A 25,040-nucleotide genomic window follows, 5' to 3' on the forward strand; every position below is an offset into this window, starting at 1 on the left:
ATCAAAAGAAATTTAACAATACCTTGAGACAAATGAAATACCACTACAAAAGTTATGGGATGCAGCAAAAGCAGTTCTGTGAGGGAAGTTCATGACGATAATGCGCATCACGAAAAAAAAATCTAAACTTTGCACTTCAGTGAACTATGAAAGAGAGCAAACAAAGGCCAAAATTATGAAAGAAAATGTATCAGAGCAGAAATAAGTAAAAGAGATGTGAACAACAGGAAAGAGCAATAAAACTAAGAACTTGTTTTTGAAAAGATAAATAGACAAACTACCTAGACTTGAAAGGAAAAGGACTCAAAATCAGCAATGAAAGAGGAGATACTACAGCTTACACCACAGAAATGTAAAGAATCCTAAGACTGAAGAATAATTATATGCCAACCAATTGGATAACCTAAAGGAAACGGGTTCATTCATAGAAACATACAGCCTGCCAGGAAAGAATCATGAGGAAATAGAAATCTGAAGAGACCAATGATGAGGAAGGAGATTGAATCCATAATCGGAAGTCTCCCACTAGACAGAAGCCCAGAAGCAGATGGTTTCTCTGGTGAACGCTACCGAACATTGAAAGAACTAACACCAGTCCTTCTCAAACACTTTTTTAAAAATTCAAGAGGAAGTAACACTTGCAAAAGTATTTTACAAGGCCAGCAGTACTTTGATACCAAAGCCGGAGAAGGACACTACAAGAAAACCATACACCAATATCTGATGGATATAGATGCAAAAATTCTCAACAAAATATTAGCAAACCAAATTTGACAATCTATGAAGAGGATCATACACCGCGACTAAGTGGGATTTGTCCTCCAGTTGCAAGGATGCTTCAGCATAGTAACTCAGTCAGTACGATACACCACATTAACAGAATGAAGATCAACATCGTCTGATCATCTCAATATGCAGAAACACATTTTTTTTTTTACTGTAACAGCAAAAGCAAAGGCAACAGAACCAAAAATAAATGGGACTCTATCAAACTAAAGTTTCTGCATAGCAAAACAAACTATTAACAAAGGAAAAAATAACCTGCAAAATAAGAGAAATATTTGCAAATCATGTGTGACAAGTGATTAATATTCACAATAGACAAAGAACTTGCACAACTCAATAGCATGAAAAAAGTCCGATTTTAAAATGGGCAGGAGATCTGAACAGACATTTTTCCAAACAAGACACACACATGCCCAAAAGGTACATGAACAGGTGCCGAACATCACTAATCACTGGACATGCACATCGGAGCCACCATGAGCTAGCATCGCACACCTGTTAGGGTGACCATCATCAAAAACACAGGCAGTGGGGGCTGGGCCAGGAAGACAGCCACGCCCAGAAGCTGTTCTCACCGTTCCTGGGTCCCATGGGGACTAGAACAAACAGCTCTTGGCTGACTGCTGCCCCCAGGGTGCTGTGCGGACCGCAGGCTGACACATACCCCCGTCCTTCTGTGCAAGAGGCCTATTTGCTTGTCCTGCAACTTCAGACCGAGGGTCACACTTCTGATTTGGCACCTATCTAGGGCCCTACTGAGCTGTACTCTGAAGACGGAGACCGGGAGGTGCCACCTCTGTGCTCTCCTTCCGCCTCACACTAGGTCTCCAGTATCTATTGGAAAGAACTCATACGCTGGTCTGGTGCCCTGATTTTCTGACCGCCACCCAGGGGACACACTTAGGTCGCCTGGCTCCGGTGAACAGCCGGACTTACATACAGTCTTGGGGGACTGCAGGGTATCTGCATACCTTAAAGCTGCTGCCTGATGGTCTTGCTCCGAATCAGCCTGAGTCTAGCTGACGACAGACCCCTCCCCTTGGGACACTGACAGGTCTCAGTCACTAAAAATAAAATGGGGCCGCTTGGACAATGCCAGAGGTATGAGAGACAACGAAGAGCTAGGGCAGGACCGAACGATAAGTTTCACCTCCTACATGAGGCTCCATCTGCAAGACTGGGAGAGGGAGCTGTTTTATATCTCATGCACGGAAACCAACACATGAGCACCAAAGAGAATAAAGAAACCAAGGAGTATGTCCAAATGAAACACAACATAAAACCTCAGAAAAAAGTCTTTAATGAAAGCCAGAGGTAAGCAATTTACCTGATGAGGAGTTCCCAACAATGGTCATTACGGTGCTTACTGATCTTGGGAGAAGAATGGGTGAACAGCATTAACTTCAATGAGACAGAAAATGTATGACAGTACCAAGTAGAAATCACAGAGCTGAAAAATACACTAGAGGATTCAACCGCAGACTAGATGAAGCAGAGAAAAGGATCAGGGATGTGAAGACAGGCCAGTGTCCCTCACCCAATCAGAGCAGCAAAAAGAAAAATGAATTTAAAAAGTGAAGATAGTTTAAGGGACTTATGGGACAACAGCAAGCCAACCAAATTCACATTGTAGTGGTCCCAGAAGCAGCAAGAGAGAAGGGGGCAGAAAATCTATTTGAAGAAATAATGGCTGAAAACTTCCCTAACCTGGGGAAGGAACAGAGACCCATATGCAAGAGGCCATTAGAGTTCCAAATAAGCTGAGCCAAAAGAGACCTATACCAAGACGTTATAATTAACATGTCAAAAATTAAAGACAAGGCGAGACTCTTAAAAGCAACAAGAGGAAAACAACTTGTCACATACAAGGGAACCCCCATAAACTAAGATTTTTTTCAGCAGAACTTTGCAGGCCGAAAGAGAATTGCATGATGTATGTAAAGTGCTGAAAGAAAACTTCCAGCCAAGAATAAAGGATCTAAGCGTACACTAAAGAAAAGAAACCACGAAGAGAGAATAAAGGAACAGAGGAGCTACAACCAGCCAGAAAACAATTAACAAAATGGCAACGAGCACGTACCTATCAGTCATATACTTACATTATTTACGGTTCCCAATTAAAAGTCAGTGTCTGAATGGATAAAAGGACACATCTACATGCTGCCTACTAGAGACTTATTTCAGAGGTGAGGACATAGGGAAGGGATGGAGAAATATATTCCAGACTACTACTCAGCTGTAAAAAAGAATAAATAATGCCATTGGCAGCAACATGGATGGACATTATTATACTGAGTGAAGTCACCCAGAAAGAAAAAAATACCATATGGTATCACTTATATGTAGAATCTAAAGAAATGACACAAATGAACTTATTTACAAAACAGAAACAGACTCACAGACTTAGAAAACAAACTTACGGTTACCAAGGAGGAAAGCAGGGGCAGGGATAAACTGGGAGGTCAGGATTTGCAGACACACACCACTATATATAAAAATAGATAAACAACAAGGTCCCCCTGTATAGCACAGGGAACTATATTCAACATCTTACAATAACCTATAATGAAAAGGAATATGAAACGGGATATATATAACTGAGTCACTATGCTGTGCACCAGAAACTAACACAACATTGTAAATCGCCTATACTTCAATTTTAAAAAAAACTTAATGATCATTTACATGTCAAAAAATAAAACATATGTTAACCTAAAAAAAAGAAAAAGAAAAAGATACTCTATGCAAATAGAAACCGGAAGCAAGTTGGGGTACCATACTTAGACAAAATAGACTATAAAATGAAGACTGTAATAAGAGACAAAGGCATTACATAACCATCAAGGGGTCAATTGAACAAGAGGTTATAACATTTGCAAATATTTATTTCCCCAACATAGGAGCATGTACATATATTAACAGACCTACTAAAAGAAAGATGATAATACAATAATAGTAGGGGACTTTACTACCCCTGTCATCGATGGATAGATCATGCAGACAGAAAGTCAGTAAGGACATTCAGCCTAAAATGACACATCAGATGAGGCTGATACAGAAAAGTCCATCCAACAGCAACAGAATACAGGTTCTTCTCAAGTGCACATGGAACCTTCTCCAGGATAGATCATGTGTTAGGTCACAAAAAAAAGTCTTGATAAATTTAAGACTGAAATTATATCAAAAACTTTTCTAATTACAATGGTATGAAACCAGAAATCAATTAAAACTGGAAAATTCACAAATGCATGGAAATTAAACAGCAGGTTACTGAACGACCAATGAATCAAAAGGAGATCTCCAAAGAAGTCAAAAATACCTTCAGACAAATAAAAATGAACGGCACAGGAAGCCTGAAGGAAGGAAATAAAGATCAGAACAGAAATAAATGACACAGAGGCTAAAAAGACAGTCGATGAGATCAATGAACTAAGAGCTGGTTCTCTGAAAACAAAGAAAATTGACAAACCTTAAGCTACACTCATCAAGGAAAAAAGAGGACTCAAATCAACAAAGTTAAAAGTCAAAAAGGCGACATGACAACTGATACCACGGAACTACAAAGGATAAGAGACTATTATGAACAATTACACATCAACAAATTTGACCACTTGGAAGAAATGGATACATTCCTAGAAACATACAGCCTACTCAGACTGGATCATGAAGAAATGGAAAATCTCAGCGGACTGATTACTAGTAAGGAGATTGAGTCAGTGAATCAGAAAACCTCCCATCAAAAGTCCGGAATCAGATAGATGGCTTTACTGGTGAATTCTCTTAAACATTTAAACAATACCAGTCATCTTCAAAATCTCCCAGAAAAAAACAAAGAGGAAGGAACACCCCCAATCTCATTTTACGAGGCCTGCATTACCCTGACATCAAAGTGAGAAAAATGACAAGAATATTACATGGCAATGTCCCTGATGAACATAGAGGCAAAAGTCCTCAAAATATGAGCAACCAAATTCAACAACACATCAAAGGGATCATACAGCAAGGTCAAGTGCAATTTATTCTTGGGCTGCATGGTTCAACATCCACAAATCAATGTGTTTACATCACTTGAAGAAAATAAACAATAAAAACCATATGCTTGCTTAACAGATGCAGAAAAAGCATTTGACATAACTCACCATCCATTTATGATAAAAACTCTCAACAAAATGGGCACAGAGAGAATATACCTCAATGTAATAAAGACGGTATAAGACCTGCTCACAGCTAACCTTATACTTAATGGTGAAAAGCTGAAAGCTTTTCCTCTAAGATCAGGACCACGATAAGGATGCCCACTCTCACCACTTCCTTTAACGTAGTATTGCAAGTCCTAGCCACAGTTAGGCAAGAAAAAAAACAAAAATGCACCCAGAGTGGAAAGGAAAAACTGCCACTATTTGTAGGTGACATATATAGGAAACCCTAAAGATTCCACACACACATAAAAGCTGTTAGAACTAATAAACAAATTCAGTAAAGTTGAAGGATACAAAGTCAATATACAGAAATTGTTGCATTTTTACACAGTATTAAAGACTATCAGGAAGAAAAGAATCCTATTTAGTCATTCTAAGTGAAGTCAGCCAGAAAGAGAAAGAAAAATACCATATGAAATCACTCATATGTGGAATCTAAGAACGAAAAAAAAAAGATGAACTTAAATATAAATCAGAAACAGACTCACAGACACAGAATACAAACTAGTGGTTGCCCCAGGGGAGGGGGATAGGTAGGGACAGACTGGGAGTTAGAAATTTATAGATACTGACAGGTATACATAGAATAGATAAATAAGTTTATAATGTACAGCACAGGGAAATATATTCAAGATCTTGTAGTAGCTCATGGTGAAAAAGAATATGAAAATGAATATATGTACATTCACGTATAACTGGAAAACTGCTGTACACCAGAAATTGACACAACATTGTAAACTGACCGTAACTCAATAAAAAAAAAGCCTATTTACAATTGCATCAACAAGAATAAAATACATAGGAATAAATTTTATCAAGCAGGTGAAAGACCTGTACACTGAAAACTGTAAGATGTTGGTGAAAGAAATTGAAGACACAAATAAATAGAAAGATATGCTGTGCCCATGGATTAAAAAAATATTGTCAAAATGTCCACAGCTACCCAAAGCAATCTATAGATTCAGTGCAGTCCCTATCAAGATTCCAATGGCATTTTTCACAGAAATAGAACAGTCCTAAAACTCATACGGAACAACTGAAGATCCCAAATAGCCAAAGAAATCTTGAGAGAAGAAAAAACCAAAGCTGGAGACATCGTGTCCTCTAATTTCACACTATATTTGCAAAGTGATAGTAATCAAAACAGTACGGTGTTGGCATAAAAACAGACACATAGATCAGTGGAACAGAATAGGGAGCCCAGAAATAAACCCATGCGCATATGGTCAATGCTCAATTAATTTGTGACAAAGGATCCAGGAATATACAATGGGGAAAAGACAGTCTCTTCAGTAATGGTGCTAGGAAAACTGAATAGCAACATGCAAAGAGAATGAAACTGGACCACATTTAAACCAGACACAGAAAGCTAACTCAAAATGGATGAAGGAATTTAGCATAATACCTGAAACCATAAAAGTCCTAGAAGAAAACAGCTTGTAAGCTTCTTGACATTGGTCTTGGCAATGAGTTTTTAGATTTGACACCAAAAGCAAAGGCATCAAAAGCAAAAACAAACAAGTGGGGCTGTAGCAAAGTACAAAGCTCCTGTACAGCAAAGGAAACCAACAAAATAAAAAGGCAACCTACCAAATGGGGGAAAACAGTTGTAAATCATATTTCTGATAAACAATTAATATCTACAATATATCTAAAAAACTCACACAACTCCTCAAAAAAAAATCATTTATGATCCAGCAAAATGAGTTCACAGATACAGAGGACAGATTGGTGGTTGCCAAAGGCAGAGGGGTGGCGTGGGGTCCAAAATGTGTGAAGGGGGTCAAAGATACAAACTTACAATTGTAAGTCCTGGGAATGTAATGTGGAGTATGGTGGTAACAGTTAATAATACTCCTGCGTATTTGAAAGTTACTGAGAGTAGATCTTGGAAGTTCTCATCACAGAAAAAAGAACTGTAACCATGTACCACGTATGGTCACAGATGTTAACTACACTTACTGTGATCATTTTGCCATCAATATCAAATCATTATGTTGTACACCTGAAACTAATATAGTGTTATATGTCACTTACACCTTAAAAATATACATATGAACAGACTTTTCTCTCTCTTATTTACTGCTGTACCCTCAGGGTTTAGATTAATGCCTGAACCATACATACACAGCGTGCTGTCAGTAAATGTTTGTTGACGCAATGAGTCATTGGTCAGCTTTCAGATTCTCCATGCCAGGAAAGCCTTTCATAATGTTTCATAATAGACAAAACGGTTCTTTTCAACACCAATAATGGAAATACTTTACTCCATGCTAGCCAAAAAGACCCCAAACCCATCATGTACCTATACACACACACACACACACACACACACACACACACACACAAATAATTATTTATACAGACCACATTTTGTTTATTCATTCATCCACTGATGAGACATTTAGACTGTTTCCACCTTTGGTTATTGTGAATAACACTGCCATGAACACTGCTATACAAGTATCTGTTGAAGTCCCTGCTTTCAAGTCTTTTGGGTATACACCCAGAACGAGAATTGCTAAATCGTATAATTCTCTTTTTAATTTTTTTGAGGGAACTGCCACACTGTCTTCCAAAGTGTCTGCACCATTTTACATCCCCTCCGCCATGCACAGGGTTCTAATTTTCCTACAGCCTCTCCAGCATTTGCTGTTCTCTGTTCTTTTGGTTTTTGTTTTTTTAAATAATAGCCATCCTAATGGCATTGCTAATTTTTAAGACTTCTGATAGAGGAAAGAAATAAAATTCAGCTTGTGGATCCGAATTAGATTTCCCACCTGTCTTTTTGACAATTTCAACGATTTATCATCCAACAGATGCTCAAGTAAAACATGAAATGCTTTTTCCTATGAAAGTGGCTAATGACAGAGAGCTGGTCATGAGCACGGGCTCACTTCCTCGCTGGGCAGCCTTGGGCACGTTCATTTACCTGTCAGCCACTTGCTGGGGTTGTTGAGAAAATTAAATTGTTTCATAGTTAAAACAGCCCCCTCTTTTTTTTAAAACCAATGACTGCCACCCAGGCATGTGCCAGGCACTGCTAAAAGGTGCGTTGTTTACGGATTCGCCCAGAACTGAAACCTTCTCGGTGAGTCCCATCTTGATTACCAGGGGTCCAAACCAGTTCTAACTAGGATTTCTTTGTTTAGTTTCTTTGCCAGATTTGCCAGAATATATCTGAAAGACTGAAACCCTTAAACGCACTTGTCAAGACATTTGCTGCCTCATTAGATGTTAAGAACTTCTTAAAAGGGAAAATATTGTAGGAGGGGAAATAGAAAATCTCTTTCATATGGACACACAAATAGGATTATTTTCTTGGTAGAAAACTTTATAAATGGAAACTTCTTAATACAGTAGTAAGACTGAATTTAAATACCTTTTCTCCTCGAAAATGCCATGCCATGGTCTTAATTATTTGTTACATTTCTAAAGTGCTTTTCTTCCCAGGAAGCTCATTACAAACTGTCTCCTGACCTGATTCAGTTTAACTCCTTTGCAGGGGAACCACCCTTCAAAACGCACCAGAAACAGATCAGAGAGCTTGCAAATCAAGACCCAGAATTGTTTTGCAAGGTTATCGCATTTTATGAAGTGTGACACCGTTGCTTATCATTCAGGATTCAAATTATTTCAATCCCTTAGGTAAAATATTCACTTTTGGGCTTGAGTCAAACTATAGTGGACAAGTTGTAGATTCCTGAGAAAGTGGGCTTCTAATGGAAATGCTGACAAGCCACGAACAGCAGGAAGGCTAGTGGCTGCCACTGAAAATCCACTTACAGGTTACGGTAATAGAAACACATATTTTCAAGTGCCAGCTAGAAGTTCAAGGATTTATTTTTTATGTTGCTGTTAATAATAGGCTGCCCTATACTTTTGGCGTTTGATTTTGTCTCATAAATGGGCTTAATCCAAGTTAATGCTGTTGCACTACAGCATTTTTCTTCTGCTTGATTTTGAGAGGTTTGGATGTCCCTTGGCAGAATTATCAGTGCCATTCATTAAAGGTGAATAATCGGTGTATTCATAATATCGTGCAATTTTGAATCTAGAAAGGATGACAGCGATCAGCAGATCGTCTCCACTCTATCTGCTGGAGGGGGGTTGAGATCTCAAAAGTCACGAGCTAGAGTTTAAAACGGGAAACTGAGCGTCAGGGGGAAGTGACGGTGTGCCTGAGGCCTCAGTGTTTTCTTACCTGTGCTATTACAACGCCCTTTGGCCTCATTTCCTTGCCTGTCATCTTTCCTTCTTCCTACCATGTTTTTTTTATGATAAAAGTAATAGGTTCATGACAGAACTATTAGAAAGTAAATCATAAAAGGAAACTAAAAATCACCTGTAGCCTCATCACCCGGAGTCGTCACTGGTACTGTTTTGGGGGTACTGCCTGCCTTTTTTCCATCTACATGTACACACTTCCTTTCATAAAACTGGGTCATGCAGAACAGACTATCTTAAAATCATTTTTGGTTTGCGATAGCTCTTGAACATTTTCTCACATTATTGAGCGTTCTTTAAGGACTTGATTTTCAGCAGCTACTCACTTTATCATCTCAGAGTTGTTCAAGCTTTCTTTAACCAACTTAGGGAGTTGGCGTTTTGTCAGGTGACACTGCTGTGACTATCCAGGTACACCGATTTACATCTGATTATCTTAGGAAGACGAGTTTTGGGACCTACTGCCCAGGTACCCCTCCGAAAGGCACTACCCATTTTACCCTTGCACCAGCAGTAACAGCAGTGTGGTCTTTTTCCTGAGACTTCGCCAACACCAGCCATTACAAATTTAAAAAAAAAATGGGAGAGTGACGTCACCAAGATGACAACATAGGGCATTCCTCACTTCATTCTCTCTCACAAGAAGGACTAACAGCTCTTCAAAGAGAAGACAGCACTGAGAGAATGCAAACACGGGGGCGAGGCTGAAGCACCTCCTGAACCTCGGAGACCAAGGCAGGAGGCATCAGAAGGATAAGGGCGGCGACACGCTCGCCACATGGCGCCTCCCCCCCCCCCCCCCCCCGGGCCAGCGCAGCACCAACGCTAAGCGCTCTCCCGCCGGGGCCTGGGCCCCGCAGTGGGAAGAGCCCCCCGTGAACGTCCAGCTCCCCCAGCACTGTGGGTTCCCTCCTGGGAGCCCCCACTCCGGTCTCTACCACGGACACTGCAGCAGAAATGTGAAGGGCTTAACCATTGGGCACCTCCTCATGCAGGGGAGGGGGGGAGCTGCCACACCCAGCCCTGTGGTCCGGGCGCCCGGGCTCCCCCCGCAGGGCCCGGCCAGGCGCTCCGCTCACCCGCAGAGCCACGTCACTGGTGCGCTCTGGTCTGGGAGCTCGGTGCGGTCCCGGCCTCACACACATGTCCGGCCCTGGAGCTTGCTCTGTCCCCACTGACGCAGGGGGCTGAGCGGCAGCCCCTCCTCGCTGCTGAGCGACGGCCCAGCTCCGTCTGATCAGAAAGGCTGGCAAGAACATCCAGAAGCGGCACGAGCAGCAGTGCTGGAGCAAAGCGCGCAGGCAGGGCGGGTCCCGGCGAAGCCAGTGCCGCGTGTGGGGCCGGGCCCGCCGCTGCCCAAGCAGGGGCGCGGACGCACAGCTTCCTCTCCCGCCGGCTGCAGCTCCCAGCCCCACCTGAGCAGAGGCCTGACTGGAAGGACCGCCAGCGCGCGTGGAACCGGCCCCGCTGTGCCGCCCAGGCAGGGTACCGAGTCTCAGCCCCACCCACTGCTCAGCCCAGCGCCCAGCACCGCCCAGAGAGCCCGGCTGGGACACCTGGAAAGCTGCACGGCCCGGCAACGCTTGAGCGGAGAGTCCCGCGGGCAGAGCTGACAGGCTGCAGAGCGAAGCCAGTGGCTCTCTTCAGCTAGGGAACGTGGGGTGCCGGTCAGCTTGGATCAAGACCACAAACAAAGAGCCCTTCTGACCTTGAGTCAGGTTCCCTTCCCAGGCACAGCAGGAGAACTCTTTCACAGCCCCGCCCATCGCTGGATACAGCTTCCAGCCCACCTGGACATCTAACCAGAACCCACGGGAAGCCGCATAGCGCATCCAACAGCCCTGCTTACTGCCGCACTTGAACAGAGAACAACGCTGGTGGCCCTGTCTGGCCAGGGAACTCAGTACACAGTCTTGCCTGACTCAGGTCCCCGAACACAGCCATTCAGGCCCTGGGGCCCGTTCTGCTGCCCCACCAGGGAAGAGAAGCTAATTCATAGCTCCACCTACTGCTGAGTATAGGACCCAGTCCCAAGCATCCAGTAAGACTGACCAGAAAATCCAGGAAACTGTGGAACCTAACCTACAGCCTCACTTGGCCAAGGAACCAAACCAGCAGTCCTAGCCAACTGTTTTCAGCCAGCAGCAGCACCCCCAACCTTACAACCTTAGAACTTGGGCAGTGGCTTCACCCCGAAATAAAACCTGACAGCAAACCATGCCAGCGCAATGATGTTACCAGCAAACACATCCAGAAAGCCAAACTGAGCTGACTGGTTTAGAACTCGCTCTGCCAAAGGAAATACTTGAAGTCTGGAAGACAAGACAGCTTACTCAAATGTGCATATACCAACATAAGGAATCGAGGACCATGAAACATCTGGTTGATAATGACAGCAAAGGAAACTAATAAAGCTTTAACAGCTGACCCTGAAGGAATAGACAACTGTGAACTTTCAGATAAATAATTCAGAATAATCCTCGTAAGTTTAGTGAACTACAAGAACACACAACTCAACAAAATTAGGAAAACCACGCATGAACAAAATGAGAAAAATCAAAGAAATAGAAACCACCAAAAAACAAACAAACAAACAAAAAAAAACCCCAACACCCAAACAGAAATCCTAGAGCTGAAAATACAATGACTGAACTGAAGAAGTCAACGGAGAGCTCCAAAAGCAGACTCAACTATGCAGAAGAAACAATCAGTGACTTAGAAGTAAAGACATTTGAAATTACCCAGTCAGGGCCCACCCCCCAGAAAAAGAATGAAGAAGAGTAAAGAAAGCCTATGGTACTTACGGGACACACTATGTGCATTATGGGAATATTATGGGAATTCCAGAAGGAGAAGGGAAAGAGACAAAGTATTTAAACCAATCATCACTGGAAAACTTCACACAACTGGGGAGAGAAATGGATATCCAGATCCATAAGGCACAGAGGACCCCAAGTAGGTTAAACCTGAGTAGGGCTACACTGAGACACTTTATAATTAAATTGTCAAAAGTCAAAGGCAAAGAATTTTGAAAGCAGCAAGAGAAAAGAGAAAAAATGATATACACTGGAACCTTTATAAGACTTTTGGTAGATTTCTCAACAGAAACGTTCACACCAGGAGGGAATGGAATACTATATTCACAATATTGGGAAGAAACCCTCAACCAAGAGTTCTGTACCTGGAAAAGCTGTCCTTCAGAAATGAACAAGAGATAAGGACATTCCTGAAGGAACAACACCTGAGGGAGTTCATCGTCACTAGACCTAGACCTGTGTTACAAGAAATGCTAAAGGGACTTCTTTGAGTGAAAGGAACTAATTACCATCATAGAAACATGGGAAGGTAACATAAAACTCACTGGTAATGGTAAATATGTAATAATGGTAAATATATAGTTAAAGTTAGATTCTGTAGTGTGGTAATGATGGTATATAATTCAGTTACAGCTCTAGGTTAAATGTTAGAAAACATAGTAAAAATAATCATAACTACAATAATCTGATATTGGTTACACAATACTAAAAAAAAAAAAAAATCAACTGTCCAACAACAATAACCTAAAATGTGATGGGGAGGACAAGCAAAAGTTTAGGAATTCTATTGAACTTAAGTTACCATCAGTTTATAATAGGATGTTGTGATTTTAATATAGTCTATGTAAGCCTCATGGTAATGATAAGGCAAAAATCTGTACTAATTACATAAAAGAACATGATACAGTTGTCAAAGTACACTGATACCCAAAGATGTCAAAACATACCCAAAAAAGACAGCAGGATAAAACAAGGAATAGTGGATCTACAGAACAGCCAGAAAACAATGAACAAAATGGCAATAGTAAGACTGTATCTATCGATAATTACTTTTAACATAAATGGATTAGGTTCTCAAATCAAAAGACACAGAATGGATAAATGGATAAAAACCAAGATCTAACAATATGTTGCCCTCAATAGACTCACTTTAGCCTTAAAGACACACATAGACTGAGAATGAAGGGATGGGAAAAGCAAGTGGTATGTTTTTAAAAGGCAGGGGTAGCTGTACTTACATGAGACAAAACAGACTTTATACTAAAAGTGGTAGAAAGAGACAAAGAATGTCATCATATAATGACAAAGGGGTTAATCCAAAGACAGAACAATTGTAAATATGTATGCATCCAACATCAGAGCACCCAAATACATAAAATGGAGCTAAAATGAGACATAAACAGCAGAACAATAGTTGGGGACTTGAATATCCCTCTCTCAACAATGGATAGGTCATCCAGACAGAATCAATAAGGAAATAGTGGATCTGAACAACATTATAGATCGACTGAACCTAACAGACACATACAGAATATTCTATCCAACAGCAGCAGAATACACACTCTTGAGTGCATATGGAACATTGTATAGAATAGACCATACGTTAGGCCACAAAAACAAATCTAAGCAAACTGAAGAATATTGAAATCATACCAAGTATCTTTTCTGACCACAATGATATGAAACTAGGTATAAGTAACAGGAAGAAAACTAGAAAAATTCACAAACACATGAAATTAAACAACACCCTGAACAACCTATAGATCAAAGAAGAAATGAAATGAGAAATAAAGTATCTAGAGACAAATGAAAATGGAAATAAAACATACTAAAACTTATAAGATACAGCAAAAGCAATTCTAAGAAGGAAGTTCATAGCAATAATTGCCTCCATTAAGAAACAAAACAGGTCTCAAACAACCTAACTCTATACCTTAAGGAGCCAGAAAGAGAAGAACGAACTGAGCCCAAAGTTAGCAGCAGGGAGGAGATAATAAAGATTAAAGCAGAAATAAATGAGACAGAAACAGACAATGGAAAAGTTTAACAAAATTTAAGAGTTGTTCTTAGAAAAGAAACAAGATTGTCAGACCTTTAGCTAGACTCGCTAAGAAACAAAGAGAGAAGACTCAAATAAAAAAAAAAAATTGGGGTGGGGGGTGGGGGGTGGGAAGGAACAGACTGGGATTTCAAAATTTGTAGATACTGACAGGCATATGCAGAATAGATAAACAAGATTATACTGTATAGCACAGGGAAATATATACAAGATCTAGTGGTAGCTCACAGTGAAAAAGAATGTGACAATGAATATGTGTATGTTCGTGTATAACTGAAAAATTGTGCTCTACACTGGAATTTGACACAACATTGTAAAATGACTATAACTCAATAAAAAGTGTTATAAAAAATTACAAATGAAAAAGGAGACATTACAGGTGATACCACAGAAATACAAAAGGATCATAAGAGGCTACTATGGACAACAATACACCAACAAACTGGACAACCTAGAATAAATGGAATCGTTCCTAGAAACATATAACCTAACAATGCTGAATCAAGAAGAAATAGAAAATGTGAACAGACCACTTACTATTAATGAGATAGAATCATTAATCAAAAATCTCCCAGTGAAGAAAAGCCCAGGACTAGATGGCTTCACTGGAGAATTTTAAAAAACATTTAAAAAAGAATTAATGCCAATCCTTCTCAAACTCTTCCAACAAATTGAGGAGGAGGGAAAGCTTCCAAACTCGTTTTACAAGGCCAGCATTAAGCTGGTACCAGACAGAAAAGGACACTATCAGAAAAGAAAACTACAAGCCAATATCCCTGATGAATATAGATGCAAAAATTCTCAGTAAAATGCTAGCAAATTGAATTCAGCAGCACATAAAAAAGATCATTCACCATGATCAAGTGGGATTTATTCTTGGGATACAAGGATAGTCAAGACATAAATCCATCGATGTGATATATCACATTTAATAGAATAAAAGAAAAAATAGATCATCCCAGTAGATGCAGAAAAAGGATTTGACAAAATTTAACAACTATATATGATAAAACCTCTTAACAAACGAGGTATAGAAGGAATGTACCACAACATAATAAAGGCCAAATATGACAATCCCACAGCTAACATCATACTCAATGGTAAAAGGTTAAAAGCTGAAAGCTCTAGAATAGGCAATTCATAGAGATACCAAATAGAAGAGAGGTAACCAGGGGCTGGGAGAGCGGGAAGTGGTGCATTATCACTTAATGGGTACAGAGTTACTGTTTGGGGTGATGAAAACGTTTTAGAAACAGATAGTGGTAATGGTTGCACAACATCATAAATGTCATTAATGCTACTGATTTGTACACTCTAAAAATGGTTAAAATGGCCGATTTTATGTTACATATATTTTACCACAACAAAAAAAGTTCTGAAAAGAGAAAAAAAAAAAAAAAAAGATCCTCTAAGATCCGGAACAAGACAAGGCTGCCCACTCTCATCTTTCCTATTCACCATAGTATTGAAAATCCTAGCCAGACCAAGCAGGAAAAAAAAGGAAATAAAAAGTATTAGAATTGGAAAGGAAGAAGTAAAATAGTCTTCATTTGCAGGTGACATGATTTTATATATAGAAAATTCTAGAACTCCATCAATAAACTGTTAGATCTAATTAATTCAGTAAAGTTGAGGATACAAAATTAACATACAAAACTCAGTAGCATTTCTGCACACTGAGAATGAATTATCTGAAAACAAAATTGAAATTATCCTACCTACAACAGCATCAAAAACAATACAATACTTAATAAATGTAACCAAGGAGGTGAAAGATCTCTATACTGAAAATTACAAGACATTGATGAAAGAAATCAAAGATACCAATAAATGGAAAAATATCCCATGTTCATGGATTATAAGAATATTGTTAAAATGTCCATACTACCCAAAGCCATCTATAGATTCAGTGCAATTCCCATCAAGATTCCAATGGCATTTTTTTACATAAATAGAAAAAAAACAGTCCAAAAATTTATATCAAACCACATAAGACCCTGGACAGCCAAAGCAATCTTGAGAAAAAAGAACAAAGTGGGAGGCATCACATTTCTTGCTTTCAAGCTATACTACAAGGCTATAGTAGTCAAGATAGTATGGTAGTGACAATAAAAACAGACACGTAGGCCAACTGAACAGAATTGAGAGCCCACAAGTAAACTCATGCAAAGGAGCCAAGAATACTCAATGGAGCAAAGAGTGTATCTTCAATAAATGGTGCTGGAAAATTGGATATTCACATGTCAAAGAATGGAAGTAGACACCTATCCTACTCCACCCACAAAAATTAACTCGAAATGGATGAAAGATTTCAATGTGACCACAAACCATAAAATTCCTAATAGAGAACATAGGAGAAAAGCTCTTTGACAGGGGTCTTGGAAATGATTTTTTGGGTATGACACCTAAAGCACAAGCAACAAAATAAATCAGACTATGTCAAACTAAAAAGCTTCTGTAGCAACAGAAAACAGTCCACAAAATTAAAAGGCAGCCTACAAAAAAGGGAAAAAATATTTGCAAACCATATGTCTGATAAAGGGTTAACATCCAAAATATATAAAGAACTCATACAACTGAATAGTTGAAAACCAAATAATCCAATTTTAAAAGGAGCAAAGTACCTGCATAAACATTTTTCCAAAGAAGATAGTTTTTTTTTTTTTTACACAAATAGAAAAATAAGTCCTAAAATTTATATGGAACAACAGAAGACCCCAGACAGCCAAAGCAATCTTGAGAAAGAAGAACAAAGTGGGAGATATCACACTTCACAAGTATATGAAAAGATGTTCAACATCACTAGTCAACAGGGAAATGCAAATCAAAGCTACTGTGAGATAGTACCTCATGCCTGTTAGAATGGCTAGCATTTAAAAGACAAGAGATAACAAATGCTGGCAAGTATATAGAGAAAATTGAACCTTTGTGCACTGTTGGTGGGAATGTCAACTGGTACAGCCACTATGGAAAACATGAAGGTTTCTTAAAAAATTCAAAATGTGATTCAGCAATTCCATTTCAGTTGACCCTTGAACAACACGAGTTTGAACTACACGGGTCCACTTATACTTGGATTTTTTTTCAGTAGTAAATACTAAAGTACTGTATGATCCACAGTTGGCTGGATCCACAGATGTGGAACCAGGAATACAGAGGGAGGGCCAACTATAACATTATACACGGATGTTCAACTGCACAGACTGTCAGCACCCCTAACCCCTGCATTGTTCAAGGCTCAACTCTATATCTGAAGAAAATGAAAACACTTTGTTCAAGAGATATCTACACACTCATGTTTATAGCAGCATTATTAATAGCCAAGACATGGAAACAACCAAAGTGTCCATCGATGGATGAATGGATTAAGTTGTGGTGTACACATATAGTGGTATATTACTTATCCATATAAAAGGGGGAAATCCTGCCACCTGTGATGGCATGGATGGACCTTGAGGGCATTATTCTAATAAGTCAGAGACAGACGAATACTGTATGATCTCACTTATACAAATTTGTGGTTACCAGAAGTAGGGAGTCTGGGGTGGGGGGAATTGGAGGAAGACGGTCAAGAGGTACAAATTTCCAGTTAGAAGATAAATAAGTACTAGGGATGTAACATACAACATGGTCACTACAGTTAACATGGCTGTGTGGTGTGTATCGGAGGTTTTGAGAGTACATCCTAAGAGCTCACGTCATAAGGAAAAAAATTTTTTGAATCCATGAGATGATGGGTATCAATTAACTTTACTGAGGTAGGCATTTCTTGATATATTTAAGTGAAATAATTATGCTATAGACCTTAAATGTATACAGTGCTCTGTCAATTATATCTCAGAACTAGAAAAAGTTTTAAAAGGTTGGGAAGATTAAAAAATCTTTAGCAATTTGATATATAGAAAAGATATTTCATGTCAATCATTTTGCATTTGTTTGATTATTAGTGATGCCAATTTCTATAATTCACTTGTAAGTTTTCTGTGAGTTGTCTGTATGTGCCAGATGCTCATTTCCTTCTTTTTAATTTGTTAAGGTCTGTTTATATACTAAGATCCATAATTTACATTTAAACGTTACACAAATTTCCCTTTTCCCCATTTGCCTTGTACTTTATTTCATAGTTTTTTTTTTTTGAGGTATGGAAGTTTTAAATTTTCATATAGCCAAACATCAATCTTTTCCTTTATGGTTTCTTTGTTTGCTTTTATGCTTACACCCAAAGGTGTTTCTAAAACCCTGATCTTACCATATCCCTGTATTGATTCAAATCTCCCAGGGGCTCTTGGGGAGAAATCCAGCCTCAGCTGCTGTCACCCTCTAGGCACCTGGGGTCCAGTCAGGCCAAGCAATTGTCCTTAATACTCTCCACTTAGCACCTTCTGCTGGGGAAGCCAGCCCTCATCCAGCCCCACGGGCTCACTGCCCATCTCCACCCGCTCTGCCCGCATGTCACTGAGGCCCAGTTTGGCCATGACCACCATCTTTACCCTCTTCTTCCCCTCCTTATATAGCACCTGGTCCCCAGGGGTCTCAGTAGCAGTTTGTAAAATCAACAAGGACAAGCAAAATCTGAAGTGGCTAGTAGAGAACTGGCTCTCCGGGCCAGTTTAGGATCAGAAGACTGGGCCAAGCTGCTGGGGGCTGAGGCTCTCCAAGGAGCACCGGCGGCAGCTGGAGCACAGGGCCCAGGCCACGCGGGAGGGTGCTGTGAAGTGGGGAGCGGGGCGCGTGGGGGCCGAGTGGCCGGCGAAGGGCAGCCAGGGAGACCGGCAGCGCCTGCAGGCCGAAGGCCAGTGTCACGGAAGGGCTCGGCTGTGAGAACAGCAAGCAGCAGTCACCTGAGGCCTCAAATGAGATGACCCCTCTTACCACCCCGACCTCCTGCATCTCCACGGTGCCCCACGCCGGCCCAGGGCGTGGCCGGCCTTCTAGTTTCCCAGGCCAGAAACCGGAGTCACTTCATTCCTCTCCCTCCCACCGCCTGCATCCCATCTGTCAGAGACTCGATTGGTTCTACCTTCAAAATGTAGCTGGACCATAGAGTGCATAATTCCATTTAGATGACATTCTGGAAAAGGCAAAACTTGGGACAGAAAACAGATCTGTTGCCAGAGGCTGGGGGAGGGGGCGTCCGCAAAGGGTCCTGAGAGAACCAGGCAGCTGACGGAATTCTCTGTTAACTCCATGGTACTGGCCATCACACAACTTTAGGCATTTAGCAAAACTCACAGGATTGTACGCTAAAAAGCCAAACTTTAAATTGTACCTCAATAAAACTATGGGAAAAAAACACATACCAGAACTCCGGCCGTTTCTCGCCATCCTAACGGCCATCGCCCCGGCCCGGGCGCCATCGTCAGTGGGATCTTGACTGTGCCCCCTGCTCCTGCCCTTGCTTCCCTGCAGTCTGCTCCCAGCACAGCGGCCAGAGGGGTCCCTTTTAAAACCAAAATCAGAGTTGGTTACTCTTGGGCTCAGAACTCCAGAGATAGAGAACCCTCCAGGGCTTTTTCTTCTCCTCAGAGTCAAGGCCGAAGTTATCACATGGCCAGCCTTCTGTTACTCCTCTGGTGACCGCCTCCTAACCCCTACCCCCCGCCCCTCCTCACCCAGGTGACTCCACTCCCACCTCCATGGCCTCCTTGCCCCTCTTGGGGACAGGCCCTGATTTCCATCCGTGTGGTCCCTTCCCTCATCAATTTCAGGGCTCTGCTCAAGTAACATCTCCACGAGGCCTTCCCTGAACATCCTACTTAGACCTGCAGCCCCCTGCCCTGCCAGCCACACTCCCAGTGGCTATCCTCTTTTTTCTTGTCCTCACAAACCATAGTTCCATCTGACAAACCTCATCTTTTTTTGGCTTATTGTGTGATGCCTTGTGCCACGAGGATAGGGATTTTTGTTTTATTTCCTGCTGCCCTTCCAGCACCAAGGACATTACCATTTGCCTGGCAAATCAGAGTCAGCAGTTGATTTCTGTGGTTGGAGGAGAGGGCAGCAAGAATGAGTCCCCAGAACCACCAGTGATGATAATCTGATGTGTCGACATCTTCCTGCCCCTGAATCTCAACTCAGCTCCTCTCTGGAGACCGTTTGGGGAACCCGGGCTCTAATGCAAGTCTGTGGGGTGGGGGTGGGGGTGGAAATCCAGCCTTTGAGTAGGGGCTGTCCTCCCTGCCTTTTTTGTTTTTTGGTTTTTTTTGGTTTCTCTGCCACCTTGGATAACTCATTGAACAGACGCCTTCTCTCCCATTTCTCTCCAGAAGCAGATGTTCCAGGAGAGGAGTAGCCGGATGCTGCAGGCCTTGTCCCCAAAGCAGAGCCCCGTGAGCAGCCCGACCCGGAGCCGGTCCCCTTCCCGCTCCCCATCGCCCACCTTCTCCTGGCTCCCGAACAAAACCTCACCCCCGTCTTCACCCAAAGCAGCTTCAGCCTCCATTAGCAGCATGAGCGAGGGGGATGAGGATGAGAAGTAGAAGCTGCTAGTAGACAGGAGCCGCACCACACAGGCCAGGGAGGAAGGCCGGGGCACTGGGGGTGCCTGGGTGGTGTCAAGGCTAATAGTCACAGGAGCTGCAGCGCAGCAGGGAGACTCTGAGCCCTGCTAAGGGACGGCGTTGGGACCAGCTCTCCCTCAGTCTCCACTCAGCCCAACACTTGGGCTCTGCATGGAGGTTTCCAGCCGGACAGACCTACACGAAACCTGTTATCATCTAGAATCACTCCACCCTTGCTAAGGAAAGGTGCAGAGCACCCCCAGGAGACTTGCACTGAGCGGGGTGCCCTCCGTCTTGGTTCTCACCCCCACCCCCACCAGGTATGCCGCCTGTGGAAGTGGCTGTTTCCTCAGCGTGCTCCTTCCAGCTCCTAAGGGCCTTGCACGTTGCCTCCTGCCACCCAAGCTCTGCCAGAATAAAGTTGTTTCCAGTAGAGGTGGCAAAGTGCTTCTGAGATAGTTAAAGACAAACGCTAACCTTCTAAGTTTAGCCACTGGGACCTGATGTCACAACATATCAATTCTTTCCAGTTCCAGGAACGTGGAGCCTAAACGAAGCCTGCTTTAGGCCAGCTACATACAGGGTCACCTAGCGTGCACCTGAACTTCTTATTCAAAGGATAGTTTTGTCACGGAGAAGGCCACCTAAGGCCTCCTGTGCTCCTGGCTCTACTCTTTCATCATTGGTTTGACTTCATTGTTTTCCAGAAATTACCTTAATCTATGGGAAATGCAACAAAACATCCTATATAAATATATATATAAAGGAGCTGCCTTGCTTTGGCTCCAAGTTTAGCAGATGGTAGATGTTTCCTGAAGCTTCTCCTTAAAAGGATGCTATTACGGAATGGCTTTCCCCATTTCTGACCAGTTAACAGTTTCATAGACCTCAAATAACAGTTTGATGTACCAGACCACATAGTAGACCCCTAGGGGCGCTACCTGCACGTGTCTGTTCTGTGTATGCGCCCAGCACGCCGCCCAGGGCGCACACTGTATGCGCCACGAATACATGGCGGTGGCGCTTTACACTCTGCTCCTCTCGCCCTCACACTCCACTAAAATCCTCGGTCTTAAGAACTACCTGGTTCCCTGAGACTTGGGCACTTTGCTCAAAGCTGCTTTGTCCAAAGCTCAGCCTGCCTTCCGGTAGCAATGTCTTGTCCCAGCCAAGAAGTGAGCACGTTCTCATGGCCTCCCGTCAGCTTTTTGGGTGGAGGGAGGCTCTGAAGAGTCTCCCAGAGCACGGTGGGAGCCTCGGTATCTGAATGCTACAGGTGGGACTGCAGATCCCCCGGCCCTAGGTTTCAAATGGGACGAAGACGCTAAGCACCCCCTCCCCCCGGCTTGTCTCTGCTGTCACTGTCCCCACGTGCGCAAGTGGGCCATGAGCAGGCGGAGGCGAGGTGTAAGGCCTCCCTCTTGGGCAGAAGAGGCGCTGCCTGGCCGATTCCCAGTGAGGCCAGAGCCCAGCATCCCTTTTGAGAGAAAGTCCTCCGTTTCAGAGGCCTTGGGACCCAGCCTTCTGGGTGATGAGTGGGGCAATCAGTGAAGGATGGTGGTGTGTCTTTCCCCCTTGTGCTGGGGTTGAACTACCTCCCTGCCCACCTAGAGATAAGTGGGGTTTGTTGCGAAGCAAAACCATGAGGCTACGCTGGCTCGGAAACCCCTCGTTCCTGGCACTTTCGCCAGAACTCTGTCGAGCACTCGTGTGGGACAGAGAGCCAGTGGGAGCATGGTGCGGGAGAAGAAAACTGCTCGTTGCCATCAAGGCCCAGAGCTTTTCTCTGCCGAGAGAGGCAGAGGCCCCATTCGTCCACAGTGCCCACTTCGGTCTCTCCCGTCCTCTACCGCGGGCACATGGGGACATAGGCCCACCATTTCTGGCAGTTGACACTTGTCACAGTGACAGGGCAAGGAGAGCAGCTGGGCAAGGCCAGACAGTGAGGACAAGGGAAGCGAAAAGGAGAAAGAGGGGCCTGGAGAGGAAAGGAAGGAAGGAAGGAAGTCTGCACTCTCAAGCCACTTCGGCACCTTCCTTTGTAGGGAAACTCTCAGGAATGCCTTTTCTGAGCTTACACCATGGCCCAGAGCAGATGAATCCACTTTACCTGAATCCTGCTCTGGCGCCAATAGCTTGGGCTTGACCTATCAGGCAGATGCTAAGTTTGCAGGCCTTACGCATCTTACCCACAGGTGCCGCTTACTCAGATTCAGTGCCATCATAGCTACCAATTATGGGAAATGACTAATGCCTGGGCTCTTCCAGGGATGGCTGTAACTACCCGCAAGTCCATTCTAAATCTCGCCTGATGTCCCCCTCCCCGACCTCTAACAGTACCTCCCCATCCTAAGATGACTGTGAAGGAATGGGGTATTCTGTGACCCAACTTTTGATGTTTCCTGGCCATCAGTTTCCCCTTGCCCCTCCTCCCTTGCCTAGGAGGAGATGGGGTTGCTCTTTGTTTGGGCCTCCAGTCAATAGCCAAGAGCGGGTTAAGGCTGGAATGAGATGTGGATAAAGTGTGATGCAAGCTCTGAGAGGTAAGCACAAGTGAGAAAAAGCAAGGCAAGATTCTTCTGCTCTAGAAAGGGAAGGAAGCTCCAGACTGAGGGTGAGAGAAGAGCAATTTAGGTTGTGGAAGGAGGCAGGTCACAAGAAGGTGGGCAGAAGTGAGAGAGGGGTTCCTTTCCGCTTCCTTACCACTCACCTAACAGGTGAAGGTAGCAGACTTCATTTCGCAGATACCCAAGGTTAGGAGGTACCCGTGCAGGATGTGGGTTCCCCCTGCCCAGCTTCCCCATTTTGCCACTTCTCCCTCCTGGGGACCCTAAAGTCAAATGGTCACCAGCTAACAACATGGGGCAGCTGTCATGTCATAGTCACATTTGAGTGGCTCAGATCCGGCAAGCCAGCTCCCGTGGGCCAGGACTTAACAAAGGCAAAGGAAACCAACCTCAAGAGGAGTGATCCTGAGACCTAAGTCCGCCTTCTGACCTGCTCTGCAGGGAAGAGACACAGCTGTGGGATGGCCAGCTCGCTCCAAGCCTTAGGCTGTAGTCACTGAGAGCCCATCCTTGGAGGGAGGGATGGGAGGAGCGTGGGTTTGTTCTCTCCATCTTCCGGACGTATCTTAGCCCCCTGGACATGCCCTAGGGAGAGACGCGAGATGGCCTCATAGACTCAGCTGAATCAGATGAGCCCAAAAGGAACAGAGATGTTCCTGTTCCTCAGGCATCTGTTCAGCACTAGTCTCGACCATCAGATTTTTCTTTCTCTTTTCTTTTTTTTTCTTTTTTAAAGAATGAGCTCATGAGGCATTTGCAACTTCTACTCTCTAGACTTGAGTTTTTTGTTGTGTCACTGCGATGCGTCCCGGGACAAAGCCATAAGAAGAGCATACATACTTAAAACTATGCTGTACATATAAGACAAAAAGGCGATGACTCGTCTAGGTTAAAGCACGACCTTATGCCCAAGCGTTTGCTCTGGTGCTGAAAAACGCGAACTTTGGAATCAGCCCCCAACCCTACCCACCCCCAACCCTGCTCCTCCCCTCCCCGTTCCAAACCCACTCCTGCTCCCCAACAGAACACAGCATTCCCAACTTGTTTATAAATAAAGGGATGCAGAATTGCACTTTTGCCTGGCGTGTTTCTGAAAAGCGTGCTGCTGTGTGTTCTGTTTGTAGCTCAACTTCGCGGCGGAAATGGATGAGTGTAGCCGCTGCCCCGGCTCCGCCCAGTGCTTCAGAAGGATGGGACGCCACGCTGTGCAGCACCGGGCCAAGCCTGGACGTGCCCAAGGGCTCACAGCCGACTTACAAGCTGGTTAGGAGCAGACTCACCTAGAGGGGAAGTCACGGAGGAAGCCCAGTCCGGGCCCTGAGCTGTGGGCTCCACAGCTAACTTGCTTTCTGACCTTGACCAAACCACTTCACTCCTGGCCTCAGTGCCTGCTTTTGTAAAATCAGGGGCTTGGAGGAAACCGTTTCTGAGGTCTCCTTGCCGGTAAAGGTCTTTGAATTTATGAGGCAGCCTGCATGGCCCCTAAACTTCTCCAGCTAGGATGCTGTCACTGAGCGACCATGGGAAGGCGCTTACCCCGGGGTGGAGAGGTGGCCTGAGGCATCCACAGGTCACAGCGTCGGCGGCCGGACTGACGCCTCCACCTCCACTGGCTCCCGGCGTCTCCACACCGCTTCTATCTAGTCTCCTGGAGGAATGCTTTTCACCTGGACCTAAGCGTTGGGGCGTGGCTATTTCAACCACTTTTCCATCTTTGGGGAAAGCTCTTTTGATCAGCTGGAAGCAGATAGATGGGGGTGGAGGCGCTAACTCAGGATCCCGAATGTCAACAATTAAGGCAGATGTTAATGTTCTGAGAATTGTGCTCCACTAGGTGAATTTAGTTGCTTCTATTGACTCCACCTGGAGAGGTCTAGCTCTTTGAA

The 25,040-nt window shown here is 43.4% G+C and overlaps 1 protein-coding gene across 1 annotated transcript in view; it reads left to right on the forward strand.

Annotated features, from left to right (window-relative positions):
• The window catches only part of PCYT1B (phosphate cytidylyltransferase 1, choline, beta), a 50,167-nt gene extending 25,941 nt beyond the window's left edge, over window positions 1-24,226 (forward strand). The window contains exons 4-6 of the mRNA XM_032475666.1: window positions 10,454-10,845; window positions 18,702-18,896; window positions 20,354-24,226. Of these exons, the coding sequence (XP_032331557.1) occupies window positions 10,454-10,845; window positions 18,702-18,896; window positions 20,354-20,566 (800 nt within the window). The 3' untranslated portion in view covers window positions 20,567-24,226. The remainder of the gene's footprint in view (window positions 1-10,453; window positions 10,846-18,701; window positions 18,897-20,353) is intronic.
• The last annotated feature ends 814 nt before the right edge of the window (window positions 24,227-25,040 follow it).

The sequence above is a fragment of the Camelus ferus genome, chromosome X (assembly GCF_009834535.1).
Source record: "Camelus ferus isolate YT-003-E chromosome X, BCGSAC_Cfer_1.0, whole genome shotgun sequence".
Classification (NCBI taxonomy): Eukaryota; Metazoa; Chordata; class Mammalia; order Artiodactyla; family Camelidae; genus Camelus; species Camelus ferus.